At 41.9% G+C, this 12,946-nt stretch overlaps 1 protein-coding gene across 1 annotated transcript; it reads right to left on the reverse strand.

Annotated features, from left to right (window-relative positions):
• Window positions 1–2,140: 2,140 nt before the first annotated feature.
• aadat (aminoadipate aminotransferase) lies at window positions 2,141–12,732 on the reverse strand. The gene is made up of 14 exons (XM_084923922.1): window positions 12,644–12,732; window positions 12,159–12,230; window positions 10,534–10,702; window positions 10,211–10,343; window positions 9,933–10,007; window positions 9,651–9,860; window positions 9,391–9,456; window positions 9,193–9,275; window positions 7,371–7,467; window positions 6,619–6,680; window positions 6,451–6,515; window positions 4,686–4,792; window positions 3,516–3,617; window positions 2,141–3,435 (listed from the first exon to the last, which is right to left on the reverse strand). The coding sequence occupies exons 2-14, from the start codon at window positions 12,223–12,225 to the stop codon at window positions 3,394–3,396; spliced, it is 1,278 nt and encodes a 425-aa protein (XP_084780048.1). The 5' UTR covers window positions 12,226–12,230; window positions 12,644–12,732; the 3' UTR covers window positions 2,141–3,393.
• Between the last annotated feature and the right edge of the window lie 214 nt (window positions 12,733–12,946).

Raw genomic sequence — 12,946 nt, forward strand, 5'->3', positions numbered from 1 at the left:
TTTTTGATCACGTGGGGTGCGCAGAGGGTGGGAAAAATGCAACACATGAACAAATACTGGTGCAGTGCAATACTGCAAATTTTGGTATCGATCTAATACCGCTAATATGCTGCCAGTACTTTCAACTTATCCAAACCATCACTAAACCTGTTCTCTTATGCTCTCTGGTTAATTTATTAGCAGCTTACACCAGGCAGGGAAGATATTTGAAATTATGTTAACTTGAGCTTGACAAGTTAAACCACAAAAAGCCACAAGTTAATACACAAAACAGGTTTAAAAAATGTAGATTTTTTTTTTAAATTTAATTAAAAATTAAGCATCATGGGCTGATTTAAAATGATACTTGTGTTTACATGGTTTACTTTCAGATAGATCAGACAAACCTAGACACACGAAGTAAGATATTAAATGGAAGCTTTAATACACAACACACCTGTGAGCATCAGTGCTGGAGCCTCGTTTATCCTTCCTCACACAGGATATAACTGCTGCATGTTTATGCAGCCCGGCCTCCAGACTCCCACGAGGACAGAAGTAAGGTCTGAACAGCTTTCCAGTGCAAAAGACTGATAACCTCGCTCACATAAAGCCTTGTGGCATTTAATAGCATGGCACACTAAGTATGTTATTTTGTGCATGTCTGCATTACAGCGTAGGCCTATAGTAAGAGGTAAATGGGCTGTGGTGAAAACACATTCTAAAAGGCCGTTCAATGAAAAGACTGTATGTGGATCACAGTGCCAGCTTCCTTTTGAAACAATTAAAGGCAGAATAAAGGCTGCTCTAAATTTAGACCTGGCCAGGGTCATTCAGCCTGTACAGGCTGTTATTCTGTTTACCAGGCCTGATAAAAGGAGACCCTGAAGCCACAGCGCCAGTCAGGGATTGACGTTATATGCCACAACCTCAGCAGGCAGTCAATAATTAAGTCAATGCTTCATCTATGTATAGAAGCTGTGGAGGTTAAGGAGGTGGTGTGTGTTTTAACTTGTGTGGAAGGTTGTTTTTATTGTTTCAAAGTAAAAACAAAACAAAAGTTTATACAGTAACTTTAAGAGAATTTCAACTTTTCTGCTCTAGAGATGATTTTGGTGCTTTCATCCATTTCTGTGTTAATGTTTCACATTCTACCAAACAAATCTGGGGCACTGCTTCGGTTTTAAAGTTACTGTTGACTGAAACACACTCAAAGAGAGACCTCTTCACAGTTGCTCCTCTTCAGTTGTTGTTCAGATTCCCATCCTAGTATTTACAGAAATCTTTGCATTCAAATTTGAACGCTTCATCCACGACTGCAGTGAGAGGGGTAAAGTGTTAACAGTCTTGTATCTAAGCCACCTCGCTGACCCCGTCCTCCTTTCCAGATGAATGTTTGAGCTGTACACAAACACTTCAGACTGCTACATATTAACACAGTGGGGGCAGAAAGTCTGTACAAAGGAGAAGAAAACAGTTCCCACCAAACAGATAGACTCTGTTGTTGCTGTTGTCAGCAGGTGATGTTATGTGAGAGCCAGCAGACTTTAGAAAAAAGGATGAAGAGGAAGACGAGTCGGTGCTGAATTGTTCATGACTTCACCTGACCAGCTCTCAGGTCGACTTCTAAACTAATGTGCTCTTTATGCCACAAGTGTTGCTGGAGTTCTGCCCCATTATAAGAAAAAAAACCCCCTCCCATGTGAAGAGTTACTGGCTAATGTAATGATATCAAATGTTGCAGACAGGAAATAAATAGTGTCATATTTAAAAAAAAGCTCAGGACTGAGAAAGGCTTTCACTTTAGGGGTGGCTGCAAGTCAGGTTGTAGCGCAGGTCACCTGCTAATGGGAAGGTTGGTGATTCAATCCCTCCACTTTGCATACCAAATATCCTTGGGCAAGATACTATCCTCAAGTTGCTATGGATGTGTGTGAATGTTAGCTAGAACAAGCGTAGAAAAAAAGCACTGGTGTGAATGAGGCAAGTTTTCTAAAGTGCTTTGAGTGCTCAGAGTAGAAAAGCACTATGTAAGAACCACACCAATTACTTTGTAAAGTGAAATCAGATCAGTCCACCTGCAATATGATCTGATTTTATCATCTGCACCAATCCCTGAGCAGCAAACTACAAACAGACTCAAAAAAAAAATACAACAAAATACAAAAGGTAAAAAGTCCTTACTTTATTTCACAGATGAGATAAAACCATGTTCTCATGCAGTAATGAGTTTGTGTAGCCATTGTTCATTATACAGCAGTAAGGCTGTGTCTGCCATGTTTGCCCTGGTTTGGGTCCCAGGGGTCAGAGTTTCTTTAGAGGGTTTTTAATGTGTTGGATATTCTGATCCTCTTACTTTGAGGTTGCTGCTGTGCTGAGGTTTCGATTCAGCTATGTGGTGCTTCAGGTCTTGCTGTATTCTTCTTTCTTTGAGTTGAGTCCTTGCTTTTTCTACGTGGTTTCAGTTCCTAGTTTTAGTTTATTTATGTTTAGTGTTTTCAGGGTTTCGTTTTCTGTTCCTCCCTCCACCTCGTCCTTCTCCGTTTCCCTTTGTATTACTTACTTGCTTGAATGTTTCAGCATGAAAGTGAACCACTTTCATAGTACAGAAAACTCAGGGCTAACCTTGAAGTTACCCAGATAAACCTAAATCCTGCTTTGTAGCAGAGGCCTCTGGTCTACTTTAAAATAATTATATCAAGAACTGTTAAGACGGAGCTCTCTGACTTCATGATGGACCAACCAGGTCTGATTCCTTCATGTTCCTGGTTCATTGTGCGTTCAGCTCCTTGAAGTATTTTTATTTTCTTTCCCAGAAAATAAGAGGACCTGAATTCTAACAAATGAGCCTGACTGCCCTTCTTGTTTTGAGGTTATCTGTCATTACTAAAGAAAGCCAAGACGTATTAAATCTGTTCGTCCTTAAGAAGCTTAAGAACAGAATACAAAGGATTTTAGATGATGGCACTAAGGCTGTGTCTGAAGTCCTGATAAATGTGCTCAGTTAAAGCTGATCATTTGTTCCTGCTCGCTAAGAAAGGGATCATTTTTTTTCTGGAAAATGATCTGTTTGTTAACATGAATTCATCCCAGAGATTATGACGTCTCTGTGATGGGTGATGGTTAGATTTGGAAAAACTAGATTTAGAAGAACTTCATTAAGCGTTTAGGGTGTGCTGTACCGATTCCTTGGTCTGCTAAACAAACTCTGAGCTGAGGAAGGCGGGCATCACTCAAATGATCAGATACCTTCTTCACCCAGTCAGCACACCTATAGTTTTTTCTGTGTAGGTCCTGATTTTGGGCTTGTAACACTATAATTTTGACAGTCATAAGAACGCACTATTAAATCTAAAGTAAGCCCTTCAACCACATATTTAAAAAATCCTGCATCTGCCAAGGACGAATAAACCATCACAAAGCCTCTTTGATGAGCGCAGAGAGTCTTTTCAAAGCCTGGTGGGGAAAGAAATACAAGATTAGATTGAGTTGTAGAGATTGTATGTGTTTATCTGGTTGTTTATCCATTTGTTTACCTCATCAATCTGCTCCGGTGTGCTGAGAGAAAAGGCCGCTCTGACGTAGGGGCAGGGCTCACTACTGTTGATCATGAACACACCTCCAGGAACTAGCAGGACCTGTAACACACACACACAAACATGTATCACCAGTTCTTACACATCTCCAGTTTTTACACAGGGAATAAAACATATTACATATTGTCTTTTCCTACATTAACTCCAGCCAAACTGTGTCTTGAGCTAACATAAAGCCAGGCAGGTCACCAGATTTTACTCTAAATGATAAAAATTACAATCGTGTCCGCCTAAGTCCAGAAAAGTCCAAAAAAGCTTACATTAGCTTTCAAACAGCTCACTGAGTAAAATGACAACTTTGTGATATATTTTAGTTACTGCAGGCTTTTTGTTAGGATTTCAGGTACTGGTTACAAACTGTGAGGCCAAATGTTTCCCTTTATGCCAGGTTGTGTCACCGTCGTATTTCTCTCTGTTTGGTAACTTTTAAAAAAAAATTACTATTTGTGGCATTATTCATGTGAAGTGAGAGGAACACTAGGAATAACGTCCAGGATATCCTCCATGTTTGGTCAACATCCTGTCTTCTCTGTCTCTGATAACCAGCTTTCTCACTCTGATATAGCAGTTTGGATTGGGTATAAATATTCTGGTATCTGTTTTGATCTCACAGGCTGTAAACTGTTCCCCGTGGCATTTATGACAGCACTGAAAGACTCATTTTAGATTCAGCTGTCCATTATTCCTCCTCTGTCCAATGACACAGTGGTGTTATTATCTGCTGTATGAAGGCTTTAAATGCTCAGGACTCAGAGGACACGAGCCTGCTGTGCAGAGGCCTTGGAAAATCCCGATTGTACCCACTCTTGTTCATACACAGCTAATTCAGTAGCATGGAATTATAAACACACTGTGTGTGAGTGTGTGTGTTTGTGAGGAGATGTTTTGCACCAAGGCCGATGCAGGTTTTGTGTCTCGGCAGAGTGTGGGATGGTGCTTGTAAAGCAGCCTTTGTGCAAGTGTTTTCCCTCTCACGCACACGCACACACGCATGCACACACACACACACACACACACACACACACAGAAGTGCCTCTGGGGTATCTGCTGTTCAATAGGCAGGTCTTAAAGTGAAAAGAGAACAGCACCTGCATGTTTGTTCACACTGACCTCTTTCTCCAACGCCTTCTCCATGATCAGTTGCTGGGTATCAGCTATGCCCTTCAGTTTCATCCACAGGAACATGCCTGCTGATGGTGTGTGCCACTCTGCTACATCTGCACGCACACACACAAACAAAAGTGCCTGAGCATTTTTTCTGTGATTCACAATGCCTCTTTGGTCATACAGTCCTTTAAGTAGGCCAGACGGTCATTGGTTTAGCGGCTGCTGGTGCAGGGAGCCACAAAATCTCACTTAGATTCAGTGTCTTTGGTTCCTGAAAAGGCTACTGGGCAGAAAGTCCAAGAAAAGTGACTGAGGAAGATGAAGAAGGATGAGAGGAAGTGTCAAAAATCACTGATAGTTCACTACACCTTAGTTCTGGGTTTGTTAGTGAATCTGCTGCCAAATGTAAGTAATTTTACAAAAATGACTGCTGTTAGATGATGGCACTATTGCCTTACAGCAAGAAGGTCCAGAGTTCGACTCCACAGGCCGGCCGTGGCCTTCCTTTGTGGAGTTTGCATGTTTGTGTGTGTTCTCTGTGAGTACTCTGGCTTCATCCCATAGTTAGACATGCAGTTAGTGGGGTTAGGTTAACTGGTGATTAAACTGCCTCTGAGTGTCAATGGTTGTCTGTTTCTCTGTGTTAGCCCTGTAACAGACTGGCAACCTGTCCAAAGTCTAATTGTAAGTAATCATAAGCTTTATGATGAATGTAAATAACTAACACTTTTATATGGGTGTGGCTCCACTACAGTACTTTTCCATTTATACAGCATGACCTTTTGGCTCCAGCCCGTTATGAATGAAGGTCAGAGCTGTCTGGATGCAGAGGTAAGTTTTCCTTTTTCCATTAATGGGGATATAATAAATATTAAATATGTTTAATCCATTTCCTTCCTGAGAAACCAACTGTAAACCAGACATTTTCCTAATAATTTGAAACACACACACACAAACTTAGAAATACCGGTTAACCTAACGAGTTGGTGTTTGGACTGTGGGAGGAAGCTGGAGTAAAATGGTAAATGGCCTGTATTTGTATAGCGCTTTATTTAGCCCCTATGGACCCCAAAGCGCTTTACACTCCATTCAGTCATCCACCAATTCACACACACATTCACATACCCAGAAAGACCCACACAGGCACAGGGAGAACATACAAACTCTACACAGAAAGGACCTCAGCACACTCAAATAATCTTGGTCATTGCTTAATAGTGTTGCTCTTCTTCAGAAAACTACACAGGAACCTTAAAACGGAGTATGCTGACAACAGATTTCACCTTCAGCCTCAGTGGGTGTGAGCCTTCCACCTTAGCTCCAATCTATGATCTAAATTTATGTTTGCAAGCACAGACTGTATATAAAGGATGACTGTTGCTTCCAGCAGGAGGCGACACCTCTGGATGCAAAGAGAAAATTACCCTATTGGTAACTTGACCTCATTAAATGCCTACCTGCTGACTTTATGGTTCAACCACTAGTTTATAGACATACCTAATACAGTATGGAACAATTTAAAGTGAACTAGAATATAAAACATGGTACCCTTCACGGCTTGGCCATGTTTAAAAGCCGTTACTGTTTGCCTATCAGATCCACTCATGTCAGTCTGGAGTGTTCACACATCAAAGCTGATCTGACTGTGGCTACATCACCTGTTATATAGAGTCTATGAGTCCAGCTTAAAGGAACCATGAAGTAAAGTGAACAGGTCACTGCTTGTTTACAAGTGGATACTTTGGGCTTCATCGGTGAGTGCACAAACCTTTGAGCCATTTGTCTGCAGAGCTGATCATGGCATCTCGCTGTTTCCTGTAAAACTCAATCACCCTGCAAGAGGAAAGAAAAAAACTGTTTGATTTACTGTTGGAAACGTAACTGGATCCAAGTCAGTTTTTAACAAGTCAAACTGGTCAGACAGGAAGTGACATACCTGTCTATGTGCTCAAGGAAACCCTCCTGTCCCCAGCTGTGCAACAACTGAGACACCATGAGCTGAAAGAAAGCAGGGCACTCTGATTATATATTGGCATCACGGCAAATCATTTGACTGTAAAATGACTCTACAGCAGATAATAAAACTGCATATTAATAGTTTAATGAGTTGAAGAGGCACACTTTCCTCCTTCTCGCACAGGGTTTTTATGTGTGCGTTCTGGCCTGAGCTGTTTGCATTTTAAATCTTTCATGCATTAATAACATTTCTGGTTTAGATTAGATGAATATGCAGAGGTGAGGATTAAATAAGAGGTTGGAGGCAGATCTTTTGGAGGTCCTCATTAATCCTCTCCTCCTTCTTTCTGAGTAAAATCTCCTCTGCTGCTTCTGCTAGTTCAGACACGCGTTAAATTCTTTTTCAGCTTTAAATGTAGCGTGACAGCAGCACACCACTCATCCTCGCCTGGTTTGAGTTTATGTCTGTGCAAATCAGGCATGCCCGGTGGGTGGGAACTTAATCTGGCAGAGTATAAAAGTCAGTAATGACTCTGCTCACAAATATGCTTCATTGCTAACACACTGCGTACAGACACTGCACAACTGTGCTGCCCTGCTCTGTGTTTACTGCTGCTTTATGTGATGGCATACTGTCACTATCAACAGCACTTCACGCTGAAAGATTTCTTTTAGTCCATTCAGGGTGAATACGATGAGATTCTGGGTGGTGTTAAGTGGGAGATTTCTCACCTGTGTGAAGGTGCTTGTGTGCATCGTCGAAGCCTGGATGTGCAGCACCACCCGGTCTACGAGCGGTTTGGGGCCGGTCACGAAACCTATCCTCAGTCTGAAGCAACAACACAACCAGCTGAATAATTCAAGTCAGAAACACTCACAGTACATAAAACCTGGAGTCAAATATTAACTTCACTCTTAAACCTAAGACGTAAACACTCTGTGACCGGATCCTGTTTTAACAGACTGTGTTTCGCAATGTGACTTCACTGAAACTGAGGAACTGAAGCCTGGATAAGCAATGCTGGAAACACACATTACTGTGCAGATGAAGGCTGGGGTGCCATATTTACATTTTGTGTCCATGAGGATGTTGCTTGATAAACGAGTGTCTGTACTATGTCACTTGGCTGGAAGCCTCTGAATGTGTCGACAACATAAGTCAGTAAACCCTGCTTGAACCCCTTTAGAAATAGCTACACACTATCCTACTGTAATCTTTATAATTTCCTACAATTCACCTCACTACTATACTTACGATTGTTTAAAAAACTGCATTTGTTGTTTTTTATTTGTGGTTAAAGTGTAAAAGTTATTCCATGCGTTACCTTTGGCTGCTCTCTTAGTCACAAGGCAGTCACCACAGCAGGTAGCGCTCCATGTTTGATTTGGCAGATTTTTATGCCTGATGACACAAAAGGGATTTGTGTCTCCTCCCGGAAACAAACCGGGGAACTTTTGCTTGTTAGGTGAATATGTAAAAAACTATGGAGCCACTCTCCAAAGCCATCACATCATGTAGTTAAAAACATAAATAAATAAATAACCGGAGGGATTTTTCTAGATAAACTTCAAGCAAGTGAGTGAGCCATATATTTTTATGTGGCACTGTGATATTTCTTTTTTAGGAGTTTATTTTTGAGCATTTTTACCTAAACTGAAAATGGCTGAGAGCAGACTCGAACCTGGACCCCTGCAGTGACCCTTTAGCACATGGGCTGCCTTCTAGACCTGTATGCTACATCAGTGTCTGATCTTTGAGGAACTTTGACTCATAAAATGTTTCCTGACATTTTTTCCCTCCTATCTATTACTCCTACAGCTTTTCACGGGTCCAGTGATGTGGCAAGAATACCAAAAGAGTAACACATGACACTGGAAACATGTTATTTTAACATTAATAGTACTGATTTTCCACTTTTACCATTAAATACAATTTTTTACTGTGAACTGCAGCTAACAGAACAAGATTACAAGGTATCCTGAGGTGTGTGCAGTTTGACAACTGAGCAGCTGGAGCTCAGACACAGGCCACGGACAAACTTGTTGCTTTCAGGCATATTTGGACAACGTTTGTTGCCTGAAATACCTTCTCCCTGTTACTGATCTCTGTGTACATGAACAGTTGGTGGCCTTCAGAGGCAGGTGGTGTTTCAGTCAAGTATGGCATAAAGATCTGATGAAAAAATGTGATGCCAGAACCACAAATAAGTACATTAGAACATTATTTAACATTTCTGTCATAGACAAAAGGGAACGCTACAGTTGTGATAAACACATATTCAGCCATTTAAACAAACTATTCCTGCATAACATATTATAGGTCATAAATCACCCCATTCTGTCATTTTAGTCGCTAAAATAGTTTGTTTACTTGAGGGCTGACCCAAATATATGTGTTCCTGAAGGATGCTGATGTTTTCATTCCTACAAACATGTAAAAGAAATTTATGTGTCAGGTTCATAGTCACTAGGGTAAATCAAGAAATGGGAACATCAGTACTGGGAGTAAAACAAATCCACCCACCTAAACGGTCACAAAGGTTGAGAAACTCACCCTGAAGACAGAATTTTGGAGAAGGAGTCGGTCCTGATGATCCTCCCATCAACATCCATGGAGAGAAACGTAGGAGCCCACGGCTGCCACACAAATAAACATGACATGAACTAACTGTGACCTTTATTCATTATTAATGAAGGTCAGATTAACAGGCTGCCGTTTGTCATTTAAAGATAAAATCTCTTGTCTTTGCACCTTTTCAAACTGTAGGAAATAGTAGGGGTCATCCTCGATGATGAGCATGTCGTACTGCCTGGCCAGCTATTAAAGAGAAGAGAGGTTTAAATAAAAAAACGTCAGAGTGAATCTGCAGGGAAAGCAGCTTTACAACAAGCTGTAATTTGCAGAGCGCATGCTTCACTGGTTTGCTTTGTACGACCGTGACTCAAGAGAGTCAAAATCTGCAGCGTGTGCATGTATTTATCTCACTGAGTATGACTTTGGCGAGGACTTACCTCATACACTTCCTTTTTCCTCTCTGCTGTCATGGAGGCCCCGGTGGGGTTTCCTCCATTAGGGATAGTGTAGAGGATTTTGGGAGCGGTGCTTCCGGGCTTGTGGACCTCTGACGGATCCCACCGGGACAGGACTTCCTTCAGAGCTGCAGGTATCATGCCATGCTGATCGCTGGGAACGTTTATCAAGTTGCAGCCGAGAGGATGGAGCTGCACAGGAAATGAGAGCGTCAGGTGGTCGCAGTGCAATGTTTGTGTTGTGCAGAAGAAAAATGCTCTTACTGCTGCGAGCGTGCCCGAATACGTGGGCGCATCCAGAAGAACATTGTCTCCGGGGTTGACCAACATCTCAAACACCTGCACCAAAACCAGCAAACACACGAGGTTAAGACACAGGCTGTGAATGTTTTCCTTGACATGAAAAACTGCTATAATAAATAAAACTATATTAAAATATAGAGATTCTTACTTTAAAGCTATAGCTTAAGGGTTTCAGTGGGTCTAAGCTGTTCAGCTGATGTCAGATGGACAGGTAAATCTACAGGTGGTGGTGTCAGTACCTTGCAGAGCCCCTCCTGGCTCCCCGTCGTCACACACATCTCCATCTGCCCGCTCTCAGGGCTGTAGCTAGCAGTCGGTGGGTTGTGGAGGTTCTTCTGCAGGTTTTTCATCCACGTCAGCAGCTCAGGTATTCTACGCATTGAAGAGAAATCAGGTGTTTCCAAGACAAATCTATTTTCATAAAATAGTAATCTGTTTTATTTTCACATAAATACTGCACATGTCTGCATGAGCGTCTGTCTTTATCCTCTATTCCAAACTGAAATGCTGTTCTGAAAACTGTCACAAAGCAGTGACCGATTCTGTCATCTGGATTTCTCACCCATTAGAGGCGGAGTACTGCAGAGCTCTCTTCATCGCCACCTCATCGAAGGTGACTGTCTGCCCGTTCTTCACCGTGATGGACGCTGACTGGAAGGGGAAGGTGTTGGGGTTAGGAGCTCCTCCGGCCAAAGAAATCAGCGATGGAGGTGACCGCTGCTGCAGCTCAGCTTCATATGGGATCACAGAGAGAAGATGATGAGAACTTCATTTCAATAAATTTAAAACCTTCAGCTCAGCCTCCTGTCTTTTATTCAGTTCCACCGTCTCACCAAACCATACATCACAGCATCACTACCATCTTGTAAACCTTCCCTTTTACTGTTGCTGCTATCTTTCTGTCACAAACCACCCCTGATATTCGTCTCCACCCGCTCCACCCTGCCTGCACTCTCCTCTTTACTTCTCGTGTGCTGTCTGTTGCTTTGCATGGATGACTCCAGGTGTTTAAACTCATCCACGATCACTACTTCTACTCTTTGCTGTTATACTGGTCTCCCTCTCATTTACACACATGTATTCTGCCTTGTTTCTCCTGACCTTAATTTCTCTTTTCTTCAGTGCATATCTCCACCTCTGCAGGCTCTCTATCAACCTGCTCCACACTCTCACTACAGATCAGTGTCATCTGCAAACATCAAATCCCACACAGATTCCTGCCTGACCTCATCTGTCAGCCTGTTCATCACCACTGCAAACAAGAAGGGGCTCAGAGTGAATCCCTGATGTAATCCCACCACCATCTTGAACTCACCCGTCACTCCTACTGCACACCTCATCACTGTCTCACTCTCCTCATGCATTTCCTGCACCACCTCACATACATCTTTGCCACTCCTGACTTCCAGATGCAGTATCACAGTTTCTCATTTTGCACCCCATCAATTTAGAGTCACCAGTTGGTCTAAAATGCATGCTTAATTCTGATTGTGCCCACACAGGAAGAGAGAGAACATACAAACTGCACACAGAAAGGTCCCAGCTTATAGCATCATCACCACCCAGGCTTACAAATGTTTAGTTGTAACAGAAATATTTGTATATAACAGAAAAAGTTCAAAAACTGAAATTGTCTTCTGCTTGCTTTTTCTTCTGTTCTATTATTTCAGCTGGTCTTCTCACCTAATCTGTTATGTGCAATGAAACAGGGCAGATTTGGGATGTGCCTCTGACGTTTTTTTTTTAACCATATAAACTAAAAAACAAACAAACATGTATTTTAATGCGTTCTGTTTATTTCATCTGTTTCCGGTGGAGCAAATAGAGATGGCATGGAAAAATATGAAGCTTGCGGTTAGAAAGATCACCGGTTTAATTGGTCATTTTTGTTGTAGTTAAATAAAAACCACAACAGACAGGAAAAACTGAAAAAAACTCAGAAGCCACTTTGCTGTTTTTTGCAAATTCTCACACAGACATAACTCACACGAAAGAGAGGTAAACACCAAACACGGGTGCTACCAGTGACATCATAGGCTCTATTCTACATTAGCTACAGAGCCTTAAGGTGATTAGGAACACTCTTTTTCTTTTTTACCATTTTGTGTCAACCTGGCTACTGTAATAGGTGCATTAGTCTCGCTGTACAACCGGACACGAGTGTATTAATCAATGAAAAGTACTCACTCAGCATCCTGATGGGGGAAGGCTTTCTCGCTGCACTGACAGCTGTCAGAAACCGAGCGTAATTCATGTTTCCTGTCAAATTACAAGGTGAAAAATATCAGCTGCCTCCCCTCACACAGTGGGGTTATCTGCCCATTAAGCTTACACCTCCTTCCACAGGCTTTCAGTGAAGCATTTACGCTGTTTCTGTAAGTTAATCTGTAACTGTAGCTCTTAACTGAGCCAGCGGCTATGGTAGAAATGTGTTACCTTTTTTTGGTATGTAACGTAAAAACAGATTCATATCTATATCTATATATACATATATATCTATATATATACACATATAGATATAAACCCGAAACAGCTATAAGGTGAGCTAACACGGACACACACACCATGGGAGGCTACAGTGAACACAGGACTAAACATATCATAGGTGTAAACAATTATTTTAACTGTAGTTATGACATTAGCTCTACCACACACTCTGCAGTGTAACTGACCTTGCGCGTGTGGCAGAATCGACGCGGGGGCTTCTGGTCAGTGTATTTCTATATGCGTGGGGACTTTCTGTGGTGGTTAGCGCCGGTGACCGCTTCTTGAACTACATTACCCGAGATGTACTACAAAGAAAAATATTAACGCCTGCCTGCTTGCCGGGCAGAAATGTCTGGATTTTCTGTTGTCCGACTCTGTGTCACAAAGTGTTAGAAATTATTTCACGTTAAAGAAAATATCGGCTGCTATTTCACAGATGCGAAGCCTGAACGAGACGTTGTGCAGCAGTCTCTGGTGAATGTTTATTC

The sequence above is a fragment of the Perissodus microlepis genome, chromosome 3 (genome assembly GCF_051167445.1).
Source record: "Perissodus microlepis isolate ML-2025 ecotype Zambia chromosome 3, ASM5116744v1, whole genome shotgun sequence".
Classification (NCBI taxonomy): Eukaryota; Metazoa; Chordata; class Actinopteri; order Cichliformes; family Cichlidae; genus Perissodus; species Perissodus microlepis.